At 36.6% G+C, this 22,565-nt stretch overlaps 1 protein-coding gene across 1 annotated transcript; it reads right to left on the bottom strand.

Annotated features, from left to right (window-relative positions):
- Positions 1 to 1,047: 1,047 nt before the first annotated feature.
- On the bottom strand, positions 1,048 to 21,785 carry LOC143248555 (uncharacterized). The gene is made up of 2 exons (XM_076496989.1): positions 21,071 to 21,785; positions 1,048 to 1,903 (listed from the first exon to the last, which is right to left on the bottom strand). Exons 1-2 carry the CDS (start codon positions 21,383 to 21,385, stop codon positions 1,055 to 1,057), a joined length of 1,164 nt encoding a protein of 387 aa, XP_076353104.1. The 5' UTR covers positions 21,386 to 21,785; the 3' UTR covers positions 1,048 to 1,054.
- Between the last annotated feature and the right edge of the window lie 780 nt (positions 21,786 to 22,565).

The following is a 22,565-nucleotide window of genomic DNA, read 5'->3' as shown; positions in this document are numbered from 1 at the left end:
CCAGTTTGTTAATGGTGTGTGTCTGACCTCCAGTTTGTTCATGGTGTGTACCTTATCTCCAATTTGTTCATAGTGTGTGTCTGATCTCCAGTTTGTTCATGATGTGTACCTTATATCCAGTTTGTTCGTGGTGTGTACTTTATCTTTAGTTTATGGTGTGTGCCTTTTCTTCAGTTTGTTCACGGTGTGTACCTTATTCGCAGTTTGTTCATGGTGTGTACTCTAATTTTGTAAACTTTATAATATATATAATACACTTTAGTGTGAAAGTACAAAGAGACTCTGTCTTTTGATATAAAAGACATTGGACATATACAAAACACACTACTGAGAAAATACATATATTAGTTGTATTTAAAAACCAAATCAACAAAAACTACATCTTCGTTTTAATCTGCCAACTGGAATTTCTAGTGTAAGTATAATTAAAATTATATATAATATAGTCATAAACAGAATGTGAAAATAAAAACATCAGAGGCTATAAATGATCAAAACATATAGAAAAACACAGACAACTTTGTTAAGAACATTTTCGATTGAATACCAAATATTTTAAATTAACAATTTCAAGTGAATTACTTTATTGTGAAAAAAAGATATAAATTATGAGCGAATTTTGAAAGTTCAAGTCTTTATCCTGCTTGTTTTAAAGTTTTGTGTTTTCGGAAAGATTCTGTTTCTTCACTAGCTGGAACCTCTTCTGTTGTAGGCGAAGTCTTAAAAGTCTGCTTGTAACTGGACAGTTCAGGCCGCAGTGGTGGAAAGTGTATTCCTTCTTTCGAAGTTCCGCGAAACGATGGTGCTGTTCCACCCAGTCCAGGAAAAATTGCTCCCGAAGATATGGTCATGTTACATTTAGATGACAGCGGAAGAGAATCCTTAGATAAGAGATCATTTACTCTGTCAGAGCTGTTGAAGTTGTTTTCCTTTAAATGTTTCAAGTTGTTGGCAAACAATCCTCGAGCTTCAGAAAGGCTTCGACTGGCTACCTGTTGGCGAGATTTCGTCTTTGATCTGGATCTTACTCCAAAATCCCAGTCGCACGGCTCGCTCATGGTACTAGCAAAAGAGGCGTCAAGATCAGTGATGTGTAGGGGGATGAAGGGCAACATACTACCTTTGTTGTTACGGGCCGATATTTAGAAAATTCTCCACTCTCGTCTTTTGGAAGGTTCGATATTTCATCACTTTCCATACCAGACATCCTGGCCTCTTCTACCGAATTACCATTAGCCCATTCACTCGCAAGTTTCAAATAATTTTCACTTATTTCGTCATTAGATGTGTTATCGGGTTCTGAGCACTCTTCCGTTGTTTGTTTTAAAACCTTCGTTTCATCCTCAGGCACATTTGAAGATTTTAGATTGCAAGAATTATTTATTCTCACTGAATCTTTTCTTGTTGGATAACTGGGACTCACAGACTCGGGCTGTGGAATACCTGTACACGATTTGATCGAAATCTGTGACTTGGAACTGTTAGACGCATCTCGTCCCGAAGACATTGTAGCGTCAGACGTCCCTTCTGAAACAGAATCTAAATCCTGAACTGTCATAGTTGGCTCTACAACTGTTTGATCTACTAATAAGCTTCCATTATCTACCTGCACGTTATCCGTTAAGCTTGTCACTGTCACTGTCCTTCCGGCAGAAAGTACAAAGGTATTAGAGGGGGACTCAACTTCTTTTGTTAGTAGTTTTATACAAGTGTCATGACCGTTTTCTGTGGCCAACTGGAGAGCGGTATATCCGTCATTGTTCTTGGTACCTAACTCCAAAGCTTTTTTCAGGTGTTTGAAACTATTAATAAATGTAGAAATGACATCTGCGTGGCCATTCGCTGCCGCATACATAAGAGCTGTGTTCCCCTCAATGTCTTTTATTGTTGGATCTGTTTTGACCTGAAAATTAAAAGAAGGAAAATAAGATTGTTCTACATTTGAAAGATTTTCCAATAATACTTATAATAGAAGATTTCAAGTAACTTCAACTTTTAGCTCACTTTGTAAGCAGTCCGTAATGATTTACTACAGGGTGAATAGACAGTCAACACCATTCAGCACCAACTCTTGAGTTACACTTTTAAAACGAAAAGTGAAATTGACTGTATTTTTATAACGCCCTCACGGTTAGAAAGGTGAGCATGTTTGGTGACAGAATTCGAACTCATAATCTGCATATATCAACTTGAACGCCCCAACCGCCAGATCATACCAGACCTCGTGAAAAATTACAGTTTTATAGAATATTTTGAATTAGTAAAACGGAACAAGAAACTTAATACATGTATTTTATGTAACCTTTAGAACTTCTACATTATTCCATGGAACACCAGCTTGTATTTCCTTCTCTGATTTTTAATAATATATAAAAATATCTTAAGTTAATTTTAAGTACTTTCGACAGTGTAAGAAACGTTGGCTTTTAGTTCATTCTATGAGCTGTTTGAGTAACTTAAGAAACGTAAGTTTCTACTATAAATGTGTTAAACAGTGGGAAATCTCAGAGTTTTAGTTCGTAATCTGAGTTTGTTCATTACTGTACAAAACTTCAGTTTTTAGTTCACGTTCTAAACTTATTCAACAATGTAAGAAACGCCAGTTCACACTTTTAGCTTTTTCAACAAATAAATTTAAATGTTTCAACTTTTAGTAACTTCTCCCTTTTAACAATACAAGAAGCGTCGACTTCTAGTTCATTCTCTCAACTTTTCAACAATACAAGAAGCGTCGACTTCTAGTTCATTCTCTCAACTTTTCAACAATACAAGAAGCGTCGACTTCTAGTTCATTCTCTGAACTTTTCAACAATATAACAAGCGTCAACTTCTAGTTCATTCTCTCAACTTTTCAACAATACAAGAAGGTCAGCTTTTGGTTCATTCTCTCAACTTTTCAACAATACAAGAAGCGTCGACTTCTAGTTCATTCTCTCAACTTTTCAACAATACAAGAAACGTCGACTTCTAGTTCATTCTCTCAACTTTTCAACAATACAAGAAACGTCGACTTCTAGTTCATTCTCTCAACTTTTCAACAATACAAGAAGCGTCGACTTCTAGTTCATTCTCTCAACTTTTCAACAATACAAGAAACGTCGACTTCTAGTTCATTCTCTCAACTTTTCAACAATACAAGAAGCGTCGACTTCTAGTTCATTCTCTCAACTTTTCAACAATACAAGAAGCGTCGACTTCTAGTTCATTCTCTCAACTTTTCAACAATACAAGAAGCGTCGACTTCTAGTTCATTCTCTCAACTTTTCAACAATACAAGAAGCGTCGACTTCTAGTTCATTCTCTGAACTTTTCAACAATATAACAAGCGTCAACTTCTAGTTCATTCTCTCAACTTTTCAACAATACAAGAAGGTCAGCTTTTGGTTCATTCTCTCAACTTTTCAACAATACAAGAAGCGTCGACTTCTAGTTCATTCTCTCAACTTTTCAACAATACAAGAAACGTCGACTTCTAGTTCATTCTCTCAACTTTTCAACAATACAAGAAACGTCGACTTCTAGTTCATTCTCTCAACTTTTCAACAATACAAGAAGCGTCGACTTCTAGTTCATTCTCTCAACTTTTCAACAATACAAGAAACGTCGACTTCTAGTTCATTCTCTCAACTTTTCAACAATACAAGAAGCGTCGACTTCTAGTTCATTCTCTCAACTTTTCAACAATACAAGAAGCGTCGACTTCTAGTTCATTCTCTCAACTTTTCAACAATACAAGAAGCGTCGACTTCTAGTTCATTCTCTCAACTTTTCAACAATACAAGAAGCGTCGACTTCTAGTTCATTCTCTCAACTTTTCAACAATACAAGAAACGTCGACTTCTAGTTCATTCTCTCAACTTTTCAACAATACAAGAAGCGTCGACTTCTAGTTCATTCTCTCAACTTTTCAACAATACAAGAAGCGTCGACTTCTAGTTCATTCTCTCAACTTTTCAACAATACAAGAAGCGTCGACTTCTAGTTCATTCTCTGAACTTTTCAACAATATAACAAGCGTCAACTTCTAGTTCATTCTCTCAACTTTTCAACAATACAAGAAACGTCGACTTCTAGTTCATTCTCTAAACTTTACAACAATACAAGAAGGTCAGCTTTTGGTTCATTCTCTCAACTTTTCAACAATACAAGAAACGTCGACTTCTAGTTCATTCTCTCAACTTTTCAACAATACAAGAAGGTCAGCTTTTGGTTCATTCTCTCAACTTTTCAACAACAACTTTTCATCGACAGTGTAAAAAAGCTTCGGTGTTAGTGTATACTTTGAATTTGTTCAACAGCTTAAAAAATCTTTAGGTTGAAATGGTTTCGTGAATTTATACTAAAACGCTGTTATATTTTTCAAACGGTGGTTTATACTTGAAAAAATAAAATTACTTGTGCTTGCATATTGGAGAAAATAACCAATTGCGTAATATCTTATATCATATAGATTTTGTATACTCACCTGATATGTATTAATATTATAATCGTTATTAAAGTATGAAATATATTTTTAAATTCAACGATTTTTTATTTACGGAGTCTGCCGCTAGGCGGACAAGCATCGTACCTAACTCGAATATTAATTTTAAAAATAGTAATGTGTTGCAATCAGGTAGTCGCTCTCAATCGAAAACAACTTGATAGCCTGTTGGAAAGACGAAACCTGCCGGATTTTTATGGTAGGAACTGTCTATTTCGAAAAAAGATGGAAATTAAAAACTACAAAACTTTGAACTCGTACTAAGACAGATTTTTAAAGTTCACTACTACAAAGTACATGTGATATACCGGCTATAATTGTAACGAATGAAATTCTGTAGTGGTAGAGCATAAATCTGCCTTCCCCCAATATGATATATTTATATAAAGGTGTCGTTATACTCTAATTATTTTAATACCCCTGGGAGATTTATTGATCGAGCACTGAATACGAGCGGTAATTACATGAATTGTTATAAACCCAAAAGAAACGTCATTAGCACCTTAAGAACGAAATGTTCAGGTTATCGTATGTTGTCGTTTTGTGGTTTATTTTTGGTCTTACGTGATATTGTCAGTCAGCCTGACTCAACTCAGTCCCAGGTTATGAAAGACACACTTTTAAGATACATAAAACTGAAACTTTTTGAGATTCACATGCTCGTCTGATGCACAGTTACAATTTGTGATAGACCCACCTATAAAAATAACTGGCGCCCCAGCCTTTGAGGTCCTTGTAAGTCAACAGCTAAAGGAGCCACAGTTCACACGTGCACCATAATATTACACGAAACAATCGGTAGTATATTTAATAATTTAACATATTATTTCACTAAAGTATTACTAATGAGATTGGGTTACGGGGATAAAGGATGAATGGAATATCCTTGCTTCAGGGCCTTCATAAATTTATGTACACCACTGAATACAACTCACAATTGTTTAAACTCGTAATTACAGACAGACACACACACTTATACGTCATCATGGGCGGGATTTGAGACCAAAATATACGAGGGGGGCAAAATATCCGACATAATTAATGTGTACATTATGTGTATGCTGCATCCCCCAGAAGACCACTTCTCTCCTTGACTTTCATAGAAATCCTGCTAATGTAGCGTGACCGTATTGACCAACTCTAAATAGTTCTCTGTTTATACGCACATGTTCTTTCTAAGTAAAACCACCTAAACAACGAACCCTAAATCATGGAAATAGCTATATAATAAATATGCAACTTGTTACGAGTTTCGTGTTCAAGGTGGTTGTCATAACAACCCGAAAGAAAAAGAAACAAAAAACAAACAAACTAGGTCATTAACTAAACGTAACCTTCTAAAAGTAAAATTTTGACCATAAAGTTTCAGACATCTGAGTACGTGTTTGTCAATAACCGCTTCCTGGAAATATCCGTTATATGCTGATATAAATACTAGCTGTTCATGCCTGTTAAGTCAATGTCATATAGACCTGATGAAAAACTGGTCAGATTTGTTCATAGGGCACTTTGTCGTAGTTGTTATCAAACACAAAGAAGACGCCATTTTGAGAAAATCTGCACAATTTGAAACGTTAATTAATAATTCAGTTTAACTGGTTTATCTCTCGTCGCTATGCTGTGAAAGAATAAAAAAACTGGGATACCACATAATTTTCAAAATATAACGCTTCATAAAAATGCGGAAAGTTTCGAATATATATTTATTCTACAGGTGAAAGGACATTTTGTTATATAAACTAAGCTATTTACCGAACCCGTAAAATCTTAAAGACAAAAGTTTCTCAAATGTTTTAGTCTGAAATTCCCTTTCATTAGAGCAAGAACCTTTAAATGCCATCTTTTTGTAGTTTTCAGTATAAAGGTATATAATGGACCATCTGTGCTCTGCTTACCACGAATAGCGAAAACCGGTTTTTAGTGTTTTAAGTCCGCAGACATGCCTCTGTGCCACTGAGGGAGGGGGCATAAATCTAACTAAAAATCCACAGAGTATAAGAGACATACAATAAAAAAATTAATAGTGTAATATTATACAGTTCTATTTTTGGGGCATTTCATAATCTTAGAACTCTCAATCGTTAAACCTGAACTTTCTTTACAAGGAAACTTGAAGTAGCTGAGTAACGGAAACGATGCTTACTATATTTGTAGCTGATCTGTATAATGTCTTACACTGAGACAACTGGGTGTTTGTTTTAGAACAGAAAGGTGACCAAATGGAAAGGAAGAAGTCCATGTTTGTGTTAGAACAAACACTGACTGTTTATGGAAGAACTGAAAGACAAACATTTATAAAAAAGGACGACTGAGTGTTTTAGTAGATGAGAGGGGACCACTTCTAGAGTGACGGCTGGGTGTTTTAATAGATGAGAGTGGACCACTTCTAGGGTGACGGCTGGGTGTTTTAATAGATGGGAATGGACCGCTTATAGACGCACGACTGGGTGTTTTAGTACATAAGAGTGGACCACTTCTGAACGCACCACTGGTGTTTTAGGATATGTGGACCACTTCCAGAGGGATGACCGGGTTTTTTAATATATGTTTCAGTTGGAAAGAGTGGACTACTTTTACAGATACGGACTGGGTGTTTTAATAAATGTGAGTGGACTAATTATACAGAGACGACTGGGTGTTTTAATAGATGTGAGTGGACCATTTCTATATATATATAGAGATGGATCATTTCTAGTGGGGTGACCACTTCTACAAGAATGATATGGTGCTTTTGTATGTTTCATTGTCGTTAAAGGCATTCGTTGTCTATACGACCCTGTTTTTGTAAAGTTTATGAGGATTATTCTCTGTTCTCGTACGAGTTGAAGAAACATATGTAAGTTAATTATGTTTAAATAATGGGTTTATTAGAGTCAGCGTCTTCCCCACCTACACCCTCTACGTTTATCAATCTAGGTCAGTATTTCTCTTATTGTTGTCGTGCAGCCACACTAAGGCAACACAACCAGCTGTGGTCTTGTGTACACGTCAAAACACAATAGTTTACACTACGGTTTCCATGGATACAGGCCTATTGATTCTCAAACGTCTTTTCAGTAAAACAACTTAATCATTCGTCAGCCACATATTTAGCTCCGCTCTACTGACAGTAGAAGAGACGTACTTTTCTTACCATTTACAGGTTAAATCCACGAAAGGCCCAGAAAACTTTAGATAAATAAAAATTACAAGAAAAATATTTGGTATCTGCGCAAACAAAGATCAACAATTCATTATTTTAAAATAAAAAATAATAAAGGAAACATGATTTTATAAGACATCCAAGGCTAAAGTTCAAAAGGCGTCAATGTGTGAGGTGTAAGACCAGAGGGAAGGGAGCTAGTTTTACGAGTTGAGTGCCTTGACCACCTGGCCATGCTGGACCGTGGGATGTAATTGTTCGTGATGATGGTTTCATCTTTCTGTCATTGAGAAAGACGATTTAAGAAACTTAAGCTATTAAAATAACTCTACCCAAATTCTTAACCTCTGACCTATCGTGACAGAAATGGTTACTATTATCGCTTTTAATATAAGAAGAAGACCAAACCTAACTGGCTTACAAAAACAGACATGGGAGAAAATGTGATAAGTCGCAAGTTTAAATTGGGATGGGATAATTTACCCAACTACTGGAAAGATAAGAATTTCGTTTAAAAAAGTAATTTTTTATTAGAAACAATAAGGTGATAATGATAAAACAACCAATGTGTTATTTTTTCGTTTTTAAGTGTGTTAAAATACATTGTGAGAATAGAGATTGGGTCCTGAAAGGATTCTGCTAGAAAGGTTTTCGTTGAAGGCAAAGAGAAGGCCAATCCTTTACATGTATTTATTTTTCTCTTCAGATTTTAGGTCCGGCATAGTCAGGTGGGTTATGGGCGTTCGACTCTTAATTCGAGGGTCGCGGGTTCGAATCCCCGTCACACCAAACATGCTCGCCCTTTCAGCCGTGGGGGGCGTTATAATCCCACTGTTCGTTGGTAAAAGAGTAGCCAAAGAGTTGGCGGTGGGTGGTGATGACTATCTGCCTTCCCTCTGTAGTCTTACACTGCTAAATTAGGGACGGCTAGCGCAGATAGCCCTCGTGTAGCTTTGTGCGAAATTCAAACCAAACCAAACTCTTCAAACTTTAGAAGATAATATATTGGTAATTTTCCTAACCTTCTAATTCCGATGTGGAATTATGTAGCTACTGTACTCTTAGTGTTACATAAAAGGAATAATGAATTTAAACTGTAATAATCTTGATGATTGGACGATGTTTTTCCCTCGGGTTAAAGGGAAGGTTATAGATAGGAGAATCAGGAACCAACAATTTCTTTGGAGGGTGGGGAAAAATAATCAATAATGTTTATTACCAATATTCATGTTATGTATAGCTATACATAAGATCATGCCTTTGCAGAGGTTCAGAGAGGTTCGGGTCATTTTTATCTTTTGAAGCCCCTGGCTAGAATTTTTTTGTTTATTTGTTATATGTGTCTTTATAGAAAAGCCACATCGGGCTATCTGCTGAGACCACCGAGAAAAATAGAACCACTGATTTTAGCGTTCTAAATCCGTACACTTACTGCTGCCCAGCGGGGGACGTCTTTGTTATGCTCAAAGCTACACAAAGGGCTATCTGTGCTCTGTCCACCAGGAGTATCAAAACCCGGTTTCTAGCAGTATAAGTCCGCAGACATACCACTGTATCACTGGGGGGCTGACCCAGTGAAATTGATGACAAATAAAAACAAAATAAGAGAATAATTAGCCCAAATAAAAATTGAAACATTATCTGTATATTTCATTTGCAACTGTAAGCTGAATGTGCCATATTTTGGTCTGATTGGGAGGCGCAAAAAAAACGAAAAACAAGTCGCAAAACTTAAATGCAAAAACATAACAAGCGTCTAAGTTTGAGGCTCTCTTTGAGATTACGGCCCAGGCCAAATGTCCACTTTGGTTCCACTTGTAACTGGCCCTGTACACACGTATAACAATGGATGAAAAAGAGCAGCCGTAGTTTGTTTGTTTTTGAATTTCGCACAAAGCTACTCGAGGGCTATCTGTGCTAGCCTTCTCTAATTTAGTTGTGTAATTCAGCTAGTCATCATCACCCACCGCCAACTCTTGGGCTACTCTTTTACCAACGAATAGTGGGATTGACCGTCACATTATAACGCCCCCACGGCTGACAGGGCGAGCATGTTTGGCGCGACAGGTATGCGAACCCGTGACCCTCAGATTACGAGTCGCACGCCTCAACACGCTTGGCCATGCCAGGCCTAGCAGCCGTAGCAGAACAGTTCGAAATATTATGCCGTATATGTGCACAGTACATCTAACACAGTAGATACAATATAATACGTATTATGCACAGAACACAAGATGTAACGTACATTTACCACAATATTTATAGTACTTATAACACAATAGTGTAGTACAGGTTACGCAGTATGTTTAGTAACAGTAAGTGTTATATATATATAGCACAGGTAACACAGTACATATAGTAGTGTTACATACAGTGTATACGTAGTACGTGCACGCAATATTTGTAGTGGAAACACTATACAAAGGATAAATAAACAACTGTCATCCTAGATAATCAACAGCAGTGACGTCACTGAAGTCAACTTAACGCTTGCAGAGATTTCCTCTGTACTGGGAAATACCAAACAACCAGCTGAGTGAATCAGTTCGTAATGAGTAGATTTTAAATTTACAAAAAAACCAACAGGTTTCAGATATCAGATCTGGACGGAATTAGAGATTGATGATCAGAGGACATTAAGAAGGAAAACACATTTTCAGTGAGTCGAATTTAGGGAAACACATTTTCAGTAAGTCGAATTTGTTGGGAATTCACCATAAAATCAAATAAATCACGATCTTTACCGATTAAAGACTTGGTTTTTAAAATGTGGATTCAATGTGCAGGACACCTTTGTAACATAAGATTCTGAGTGGGTTATCTACATGTTGTCTGGTAGTCTTTGGTTTGACGAGCAAAAGATCTACATTTATCACGTTTAGAGGTACTGAAACTAATATCTGATCTGTCCAAAACAACTGAAAACTGGTCCAGTACATTGAGCCCCTGTGGCCTAACTCCACAGTTAAGATATACGACTCTTCCTGTTTTATTTTTGGCAGGTTGGCAGGTTCCTCAAGGTTGGAGGCTTACACCAATATTACTCATATTTTTAAAGCTGACGATAAAAGTTGTCCTGGAAATTAAAAATCAGATTTATTTCTGTAGTGGGAAAATTCTAAAAAATCTGATAAAAGAAGTTTTACACAAATCACTTAGTGAACTACAATATATTTAAATAAAAACTCGGATTCATCAAATTTTGCCTCATTATATTTTTTACTTCTACATTTTTTGAATACCTTTCTTGTTACCTGGATAACAGTGAATACCTTTCATGTTACCTGGATAACAGTGAATATCTTTCTTGTTACCTGGATAACAGTGAATACCTTTCTTGTTACCTGGATAACAGAAAAAGTAAGGACTTAGTGTAACTAGATTCTCAAACGTTTCGATAAGATGCCACACAAAATATTAGCGAAGAAAACTACATCCATAAGAACTAGGGTAAAATATTAGTTACTTGGGTTATAGGGTGACTTGATGGAAGACTTGTATGTTTCTTATCATGTAGCTTTGTCCATTTACATTAATCACATATTGATAATTACTGTTTATTTCTTTTCTTACTTACGTTAATCACAAATTGATAATTACTCTTTATTTATTTTCTGATTTACATTAATTATATGTTTATAATTTTGCTTCCTTAGCGTTCACCATAAAGTTAAACGATGGATTATATCTGCTCTGCCCAACACGAGTGTTGAAACCCAACATTTAGCTTCATAAGTCCTCAGGTTTACCAGTGAGCCGTACTGTCAAGAAGATAATTAGTATAGTTTGTTAAACCGTATACTGAAGGTGTTGAGATCACACATTAAGTTTTGATTCAGTTAAAAAGTTGGACAGGTACTTGACAAACAAATTTTAATTATAGTGAGTAGAAGAAAACGCATTTGATTATCACAAGTTGGTTCACACCTTTAATGTGTATGAAAATCTTCTGAATAGCGTGACTGAAGAAAAAGATCCTGGCATAGTTGTGGATAAGTTTCTTAATCCATCGAGAGGGGGTGCTCTGTTACTAGTAGGATGTTTATTAGGCTTACTGCGTACAGCTGAAAACGACTAGTTATGTCTTACTTAAAATGACGTGTACAATTTTGGTTTGCTTATGCTAAAAACGATATTGACTTATTGAAAACGGTTCAGAGAGTTACTAGGAAAATACCATGTTTGAAAGTGTTATTTTATAATGAAAACGTTTTTTTGTTTTGTTGTTGTCGAATTTCTTGAAAAGCCTCTTGAAGGCTATCTGTGCTCGCCGTCCCTAACTTTGAAGTGAGAGACCAAAAGGAAAGCATTTAGTCAACACCACCTTCCACTAACTTTTGAACATCTTTCTACCAACGAACAGTGGGACTGACCATAATATTATACCGCCCTATTCCTGAAAGGGTGAGCATGTCTGGTGATGGAATTAAAACCAAGAACCTGCAATGAGAATCGGGTGTTCTCTCCATTAGACTCCTATAGGGAGGGTTAAAGACATTTTATGTTATTAGTACTTCATTAAGAAACTGTAGGACACAAGTTTGAGATTTAGGAAATAGAGGCAAGGATCTCGATGGTGTTTATTTTCTTAAATGACTTATGGTATGAGTTACCAGCAGTATTGATGAAGGGAAACAGTTTACAAGAGTTTAAAGGTGAATATTACATAAAAAAGAAAACTTTGCAGTCAAAAGAACTACTCATACTGATTAATTTTGCAGGTTTACATTTTTTATAAAAAAATATGTGCTAATAAATGAAACATAGAACTTGGTGCAGAAAGAGCCCTTTTCGAGCGGCAAATCGAACGTTTTAGTTTTTACGTTTGCCGCTAGAAAAAGTACTGTGACGTAATAGTTGCCAAACAAACCGCCAACGCCAGCGCGTTGAATGTAAATAAACATGGCCAGTGCATACGGAGAAACAGAGGCGGAGTCTGTTTTGACTTTGTGTTCTGAACAGTGTTGAGTAGCGCCATATCAATTCGAACCTACTCTGAACGAACCTAGAACACTTACTTTTGACACAGATCTGACAAGTTCTAGTGATGAGGACAGTACCACGAGCGAGAGTAGCGGAACTGTGAGTGATACTGATAGTGCCAGGCCGGTTGCGAGTCGGTCATACCTCCAGTGGAAGAATGGTAAGCCTGAGTCATAACGACAAATATGGTCTGTATTATTTCACGTGCAATTTTAAGCATTTCGAAACCTGTCTGGTGTTTATAAATTATTGGTATCATAGACCGGGTTTTATTTGTTTATACTTTGCCGACTATGGTAACTATGGCCCTTCTATAATCATTGTACCAGGTATTTATGATTCGTAACATGATGTCGGGACGATCCTGTCTACTGCCGATGGTTTTTTTTTTAGTCTCAACCTGCCTGGCTTGAAACCCACGGAATCCAAAACAGTGGGATCCGACATAAAACGTGAGCGTTCAAAGTGATCTTGACAAAGCTTTGCATGGTGTGAAGGAGTCCAGTTCTTCCTATTGACCATCCACACCCACTATCGCCACCTTGCCGGTTTCTTCTTCTTGCACGGAAACGAAAAGAAGCTTTTCCCCGATGTCGAACCGTTTTTACAACCATAAACAACACAGTAAACCATGTTATCATAAAATAAACATAAAGTAGCAATATCAAGACAAAAAATAGTGTCATAAAGTATGTACTCCGATAAAAGCACCGATAGATTTACATAAAACACCAGCACTGAAAGGAACAAAATGGAAGGCGCGAAGCGTATTTAGCAACTATTACGTCATAGTTGTAAAACGTCACGGAAACAGCCGAACGACCGAGAGGAACTTGAGTTTGAGGACCCGCATATTTTGTTTCATTTTTTACTCAAAAACTAAAGTGTTTAAAAATATGGCAACCACACAGGAATTATACCTACCCAAAGTACAATTTCTAAGGGAATTATTAAATTTGTTGAAAATTCATCTTTAAGAAGAGGCGAATTTAACAACTATTTGCTAACCCTTACTTTGCCTTTTCACTATATAAAATATTCCATATCAGTGTTAGTTCCCGATGTACTCCTTTATATGAAAAAGTAAATTAAAGCTTTTTGTTGTAGCTTAGTTCTTTCGTTGAGAAATCCGTTTATATTTTATTTGGTGAAAATAATTCAAAGTTCAGTCCACGTAACGATATTAAATTATTTCCTTTATAGTTTGTAGTTAACTGTAAAACTGAACGCTGCCGAAAACTGCTGTAGGCCTATGTAACAAATTACGTTAAGGTGAAAACAAATTGACTTACTTGTACAAAGTAACTATGGCAGTTAAGAAACTTAACTGGATCACACTCTATCTTGAATCACTCTCTTCACACTTCACAACTGCATTATATTTATATGGTAACTTCTAATTTACTATAATAAGTCATTTTCTTACAGCTTCCTAAATGTTCTAGGTCTATCTTATTGAACCTTTTGATTTGAAATGTTGTTACTAAGATTTACAGCTCCCTCTAGTTACCATTTAAGTAACAACATTAAAAATATAGTGTCCAGCATTTTTACTTGTCATTCTCACGAGCTACAAATTCGAGTAATCCATCTGTTAAGAATGAAAGCAAAAAAAACGGAAATAAATGGTAAGTGTAATATATAACTCACCAAGAACGTGTTGTTACAGTTAGGTTTAGCTTACTTTTTAAAATCCCTTTATATTTTATCTAAGGATATGCTATAGCAGCTTGTATGAACATCGAACTAATACACTGTTCAGTGTGAGACTTGTCCCAACACTGGAGATTTGCTCTGCAGCAGCTTTCAGTTAAAATTCTTTTATTACACAAGAAAAAACAGTAAAGCTACAAAATACTGATATTAAGTGTTACTTCCAGTCACCGAAGTAACAAAATATTGATATTAAGTACTAGTTCCAGTCACTGAAGCTACAAAACACTGGTATTAAGTATCAGTTCCAGTCAGTGAAGCTACAAAATACTGGTATTAAGTGTCACTTCTAGTCAGCGAAGTAACAAAATATTGATATTAAGTACTAGTTCCAGTCACTGAAGCTACAAAACACTGGTATTAAGTATCAGTTCCAGTCAGCGAAGCTACAAAATACTGGTATTAAGTACCAGTTCCAGTTAGCGAAGCTACAAAATACTGGTATTAAGTACCAGTTCCAGTCAGTAAAGCTAGAAAATAATGGTATTAAGTACCACTTCCAGTCAGTGAAGCTACAAAATAATGGTATTAAGCATCACTTCCAGTCAGCGAAGCTACAAAATACTGGTATTAAGCATCACTTCCAGTCAGTGAAGCTACAAAATACTGGTATTAAGCATCACTTTTAGTCAGCGAAGTAACAAAATATTGATATTAAGTACCAGTTCCAGTCAGTGAAGCTACAAAATACTGGTATTAAGCATCACTTCCAGTCAGCAAAGTAACAAAATATTGATATTAAGTACCAGTTCCAGTCAGTGAAGCTACAAAACACTGGTATTAAGCATCACTTCCAGTCAGCGAAGTAACAAAATATTGATATTAAGTACCAGTTCCAGTCAGCAAAGCTACAAAATACTGGTATTAAGTACCAGTTCCAGTCAGTGAAGCTACAAAATACTTGTATTAAGCATCACTTCCAGTCAGTGAAGCTACAAAATACTGGTATTAAGCATCACTTCCAGTCAGTGAAGCTACAAAATACTGGAATTAAGCATCATTTCCAGTCAGCGAAGTAACAAAATATTGATATCAAGTACCAGTTCCAGTCAGTGAAGCTACAAAATACTGGTGTTAAGCATCACTTCCAATCAGTAAAGCTACAAAATACTGGTATTAAGCATCACTTCTAGTCAGTGAAGCTACAAAATACTGGAATTAAGCATCATTTCCAGTCAGCGAAGTAACAAAATATTGATATTACGTACCAGTTCCAGTCAGCGAAGTAATAAAATATTGATATCAAGTACCAGTTTCAGTCAGCAAAGCTACAAAATACTGGTATTAAGTACCACTTCCAGTCAGTGAAGCTACAAAATACTGGTATTAAGTACCAGTTCCAGTCAGTGAAATAACAAAATACTGGTATTAAGCATCACTTCCAGTCAGCGAAGTAAAAAAATATTGATATTAAGTACCAGTTCCAGTCAGTGAAGCTACAAAATACTGGTATTAAGCATTACTTCCAGTCAGCGAAGTAACAAAATACTGGTATTAAGCATCACTTCCAGTCAGTGAAGCTACAAAATACTGGTATTAAGCATCACTTCCAGTCAGCAAAGTAACAAAATATTGATATTAAGTACCAGTTCCAGTCAGCAAAGCTACAAAATACTGGTATTAAGTACCACTTCCAGTCAGCGAAGTAACAAAATATTGATATTAAGTACCAGTTCAGTCAGCAAAGTAACAAAATATTGATATCAAGTACCAGTTCCAGTCAGCGAAGCTACAAAATACTGGTATTAAGTACCAGTTCCATTCAGTAAAGCTACAAAATACTGGTATTAAGTTCCAGTTCCAGTCAGTGAAGCTACAAAATACTGGTATTAAGCATCACTTCCAGTCAGCGAAGTAACAAAATATTGATATTAAGTACCAGTTCCAGTCAGTGAAGCTACAAAATACTGGTATTAAGCATCACTTCCAGTCAGCGAAGTAAAAAAATATTGATATTAAGTACCAGTTCCAGTCAGTGAAGCTACAAAATACTGGTATTAAGCATCACTTCCAGTCAGCGAAGTAACAAAATATTGATATCAAGTACCAGTTCCAGTCAGCGAAGCTACAAAATACTGGTATTAAGTACCACTTCCAGTCAGCGAAGTAACAAAATATTGATATTAAGTTCCAGTTCAGTCAGCAAAGTAACAAAATATTGATATCAAGTACCAGTTCCAGTCAGCAAAGCTACAAAATACTGGTATTAAGTACCAGTTCCAGTTAGCGAAGCTACAAAATACTGCTATTAAGTACCAGTTCCAGTCAGTAAAGCTACAAAATACTGGTATTAAGTACCACTTCCAGTCAGTGAAGCTACAAAATACTGGTATTAAGCATCACTTCCAGTCAGTGAAGCTACAAAATACTGGTATTAAGCATCACTTCCAGTCAGCGAAGTTACAAAATATTGATATTAAGTACCAGTTCCAGTCAGTGAAGCTGCAAAATACTGGTATTAAGCATCACTTCCAGTCAGTGAAGCTACAAAATACTGGTATTAAGCATCACTTCCAGTCAGCGAAGTTACAAAATATTGATATTAAGTACCAGTTCCAGTCAGTGAAGCTGCAAAATACTGGTATTAAGCATCACTTCCAGTCAGCGAAGTAACAAAATATTGATATTAAGTACCAGTTCCAGTCAGCGAAGTAACAAAATATTGATATCAAGTATCAGTTCCAGTCAGCAAAGCTACAAAATACTGGTATTAAGTACCAGTTCCAGTCAGTGAAGCTACAAAATACTGGTATTAAGCATCACTTCCAGTCAATGAAGCTACAAAATACTGGTATTAAGCATCACTTCCAGTCAGTGAAGCTACAAAATACTGGAATTAAGCATCATTTCCAGTCAGCGAAGTAACAAAATATTGATATTACGTACCAGTTCCAGTCAGCGAAGTAACAAAATATTGATATGAAGTACCAGTTTCAGTCAGCGAAGCTACAAAATACTGGCATTAAGTACCACTTCCAGTCAGTGAAGCTACAAAATACTGGTATTAAGTACCAGTTCCAGTCAGTGAAGCTACAAAATACTGGTATTAAGCATCACTTCCAGTCAGTGAAGCTACAAAATACTGGTATTAAGCATCACTTCCAGTCAGTGAAGCTACAAAATACTGGTATTAAGCATCACTTCCAGTCAGCGAAGTAACAAAATATTGATATCAAGTATCAGTTCCAGTCAGCGAAGCTACAAAACACTGGTATTAAGCATCATTTCCAGTCAGCGAAGCTACAAAATACTGGTATTAAGTATCACTTCCAGTTAGTGAAGCTATAAAATACTGGTATTAAGCATCACTTCCAGTCAGCGAAGTAACAAAATATCGATATCAAGTACCAGTTCCAGTCAGTGAAGCTACAAAATACTGGTATTAAGCATCACTTCCAGTCAGCGAAGTAACAAAATATTGATATCAAGTACCAGTTCCAGTCTGTGAAGCGACAAAATACTGGTATTAAGCATCACGTCCAGTCAGCGAAGTAACAAAATATTGATATTAAGTACCAGTTCCAGTCAGTGAAGCTACAAAATACTGGTATTAAGCATCACTTCCAGTCAGCGAAGTAACAAAATAATGATATCAAGTATCAGTTCCAGTCAGCAAAGCTACAAAATACTGGTATTAAGTACCAGTTCCAGTCAGTGAAGCTACAAAATACTTGTATTAAGCATCACTTCCAGTCAGTGAAGCTACAAAATACTGGTATTAAGCATCACTTCCAGTCAGCGAAGTAACAAAATATTGATATTAAGTACCAGATCCAGTCGGTGAAGCTACAAAATACTGGTATTAAGCTTCACTTCCAGTCAGCGAAGTAACAAAATATTGATATTAAGTACCAGTTCCAGTCAGTGAAGCTACAAAATACTGGTATTAAGCATCACTTCCATTCAGCGAAGTAACAAAGTATTGATATTAAGTACCAGTTTTAGTCAGTGAAGCTACAAAATACTGGTATTAAGCATCACTTTCAGTCAGCGAAGTAACAAAATATTGATATCAAGTACCAGTTCCAGTCAGTGAAGCTACAAAATACTGGTATTAAGCATCACTTCCAGTCAGCGAAGTAACAAAATATTTATATTAAGTACCAGTTCCAGTCAGCGAAGCTACAAAATATTGATATTAAGTACCAGTTCCAGTCAGCAAAGCTACAAAATACTGGTATTAAGTATCAATTTCGAACAGTGAAATTTCTATTATATACACTCGAAACTAGGCCCAGCATGGCCAGGTAGGTTAAGGCGTTCGACTCGTAATCCGAGGGTTGCGGGTTCGAATGCCGGTCGCACTAAACATGCTCGCCCCTTTCAGCCGTGGGGGCGTTATAAAGTGACAGTCAACCCCACTATTTGTTTGTAAAAGGTAGCCCAAGAGGTAGTAGTGGGTGGTGATGACTAGCTGCCTCCCTCTAGTCTTACACTGCTAAATTAAGGATGGCTAGCGCAGATAGCCCTTGAGTAGCTGTGCACGAAATTCAAAAAACAAACAAACACTAAAGTGTTACATATATATGCTGAGTTACTCGGTCACTGCTCTGTTATACTATAATGCTAATATGAAACCTTGGTTTCTGCTGTATTATACCGAAGATGCTAACTTAAAACTTCAACTTATACTACGTTATTTTCATGGTGTCAACTTGAAACCTCGGTTCGAACTGTATCACAATAATGACGCTAACTTGAAACCTCGGTTTATACTGTGTTACAGTCATGATGCTAACTTGAAACCTCGGTTCGAACTGTATCACAATAATGATGCTAACTTGAAACCTCGGTTTATACTGTGTTACAGTCATGATGCTAACTTGAAACCTCGGTTCGAACTGTATCACAATAATGATGTCAACTTGAAACCTCGGTTCGAACTGTATCACAATAATGATGCTAACTTGAAACCTCGGTTCGAACTGTATCACAATAATGATGTCAACTTGAAACCTCTGTTCGAACTGTATCACAATAATGATGCTAACTTGAAACCTCGGTTTATACTGTGTTACACTCATGATGCTAACTTGAAACCTCGGTTTATACTGTGTTATACTCATGATGCTAACTTGAAACCTCGGTTCGAACTGTATCACAATAATGATGTCATCTTGAAACCTCTGTTCGAACTGTATCACAATAATGATGCTAACTTGAAACCTCGGTTTATACTGTGTTACACTCATGATGCTAACTTGAAACCTCGGTTTATACTGTGTTATACTCATGATGCTAACTTGAAACCTCGGTTCGAACTGTATCACAATAATGATGCTGACTTGAAACCTCGGTTTATACTGTGTTACACTCATGATGCTAGAGTTAAATCTTAATTTCTGGTATTAAAAGTCACTTACAGTTAATGAATTTTCAGTAGACTACATTTAAGTATTAGTTCCAATAAGCGAGCTTACAATAGACTCCACTTTACTACCAACCACCCCTCTGTCTGGTAAGTACTACGTTACCAATATTCCTTGTTTTATATATTTATTCTAATCTTATTGAATATTTCTCTATGCGTTCTTCCCTATTCCATATTTTGTTGTCATACCTTTACATACGTTTTTTATTGGATGATTTATTGACTGTATGCAGTTTTATTTTTGTCACTAAAGGGTCTTTGTATTATTTATGTTCAAAATACTAACGTTCATAGAGATTACCATATATTTTTGAAGTTTTTGGAGGGAAAAAATATTTTTTTCACCTGTCTGGTTGCGCCCTCTATGGTGACATTACTAACTGCTTCAATATGTATATTTGCATAAATCACTACTAATATGAATTTAGGTTTGTTTGAAGCTTTAGTAACTATTACTTTAACAGGCACAAGCAATTTAAAGTGGACGGTCCGGCAAGGCGAGCTGGTTAAAGCACTCGACTCGTAATCTGAGGGTTGCGGGTTCGAATACCCGTCTCACAAAACATGCTCGTCATCTCAGCCGTGGGACGTTATAGTGGGGTCACGGTGAACCCCACTATTCGTTGGTAAAAGAGTAGCCCAAGAGTTGGCGGTGGGTGGTGATGACTAGTTGCCTTCCCTCCAGTCTTACACTGCTTGATAGCCTTTGTGTAGCTTTGCACGAAATTAAAAAAACAAACCAACGTAACATGTTAACAAATACAAATGATAGGTGGGTGAATAGTAACCGTTTGTTGTTGGTGATGGTTTGCATTTTTATTATAGAATTTGTATTATTTTAATCGGAAAAGAAGCAACTGAAATATTACAATTACCTGAGAACCTCTGAAACTGACGTTTAACCATTCCTTTCACTTAATTTGTATGAAAAATAAATCGAACTTTTTCGGTTTTAGATTTCGATTTTCTGAGAATGTGATTCAAATTATTCTGGGTTTATTTCTTTCTTGGATTTTGCGCATGGTTACGAGAGTTATCTGCGCTATCCGTCTCTAATTTCGAAGAGATACACTAGAGGGAAGGCAGCTAGTCAACAACATTCACCGTCTACTCTTGCCAGACTGAGTAGTAAGATTTCACTGTCACTCTTATAACATACTACTGCTGGAATGTGCTCAACACAAATTAGTTTGGTGGTAAATGGGTTCGAACCATGGAATTCTGCTGTGCGAATTACTCCGTAAAAAATCCAAGCTTAATTGAGACATTAAATCAGTTATCTTGACAACTCTTTGCTAAATAAAAAAAAGTATTTGTTTGTTTGAATTTTTTATCAGTTTTTCAAATAAGCAGTTTATGAAATTTTACCGAGACTTACGTTATCCAATAGCATAAGAACTACATCCGTTTGACCTCTGATACATCCGTGCATGAGAGCCGTGAGTCCTTGCCAGTCTTGAAAATTGGGGTCGGCTCCTGCGTCCAGAAAAAGTCTGTCCAGTTTAGAACGATTCTTACAGTCTTCCACATAGATGGACGTGCAAATCAGTGGTGTTTGACCACGCTCATTACGACTGTTCACGTCAACTCCGGCTTCAACCAATAGCAAAGCTTGCCGATAACGCTTGTTTTTAATTGCTTCGAACAGAGCGTACTGTCCTGGGGTCCGGTTGACCCCTCCAAAGGCCGCCATTGTGTCGACCACGGGATCTAATAAGTGATATCTGATCGCCAGCTTGTAAATATTAATAGCAAAGAAACGTTTAAACAAACAAAGAAACAAAACTGAATTAACGAGTTTTGAGACTTTATGATAAAGTAAGAATTCTTAACTGTCTTATCCAGAAATTAAACAGCAACCACTGTCCTTGTTAAGACCCAAAGTATTATTTAAATACTTTAGATACGCAAGTAGTGTTATCTGTAGCCTATGTTACCTCTCCCGTACTTTCTCACATCTTGAAAAAGTCGTTACCACGAAACAGGCTCGGCAACAACAAACACTTGGTGGTTCTATTCCACTCTGTGCGCAGCCAAAGTAGTAGTGGTACAGGTCTAGCCCACGTGTATTCATTGATCAACCATAGCAACAATACTTAAGATGTGACAATGTTTACGTTTGTCCCGTTTCCAAACGCACACCGCAGCCAATGAGCTTATGGCATTTTATATTTCGACAAAAGCATGTTATTTGAGCTGAGAATATAGTTTTCCACACTTTCATATGGTTACGTGTAATGTTAAAAAGGCTTTCAACATATATTTAACGTTTAATTAAAACAAAGAAATCAATTAGTCTCTACTTATGTTTCCCCCACTGGCTCCGCTGTGAGCTTGAAGACAACAGAGACATTTGGGACTGCAGACTCTTGGTGGCCACAGATAGGTCATTGCGTTGTTTCAAACTTTACATTAATGAAATTAGAAACTTGCATCTAGTTTGAAAGGTACAACCCTCCAGTTAAAGCACCGAAGTCAAATAAACACTGAGTAGGAGCTACGGAGATTCCTGTTGATTGAATCTCATTCTTTAAATGAACAGGTTTGAGCCATAGAAGGGCTAGCAGGACTGTTATATTTAGGAATATCACTGAATCTTGAGGGTCTGAATAATTGAACAGGCTTAAACCATAGAAGGGCTAGCAGGACTGTTATATTGAGGAATATCGCTGAATCTTGAGGGTCTGAATAAATGAACAGGCTTGAGCCATAGAAGGGCTAGCAGGACTGTTATATTGAGGAATATCGCTGAATCTTGAGGGTCTGAATAAATGTACAGGTTTGAGCCATAGAAGGGCTAGCAGGACTGTTATATTTAGGAATATCACTGAATCTTGAGGGTCTGAATAAACGAACAGGCTTGAGCCATAGAA

The sequence above is a fragment of the Tachypleus tridentatus genome, chromosome 4, assembly GCF_004210375.1.
Source record: "Tachypleus tridentatus isolate NWPU-2018 chromosome 4, ASM421037v1, whole genome shotgun sequence".
In the NCBI taxonomy this organism is placed as follows: domain Eukaryota; kingdom Metazoa; phylum Arthropoda; class Merostomata; order Xiphosura; family Limulidae; genus Tachypleus; species Tachypleus tridentatus.
The sequence above is the reverse complement of the archived record's forward strand: the minus strand, read 5'-3'. Positions and strand labels throughout refer to the sequence as shown.

Bases quoted from the DNA above. Each gene is read 5' to 3' on its own strand.
- LOC143248555 (XM_076496989.1), bottom strand. From the start codon at position 21,385: ATGGCGGCCTTTGGAGGGGTCAACCGGACCCCAGGACAGTACGCTCTG. The intron at 1,904-21,070 runs GTAAGTCTCGGT...TTTAATTTTCAG, and splicing joins TTCTTATGCTATTGGATAAC to GTCAAAACAGATCCAACAAT.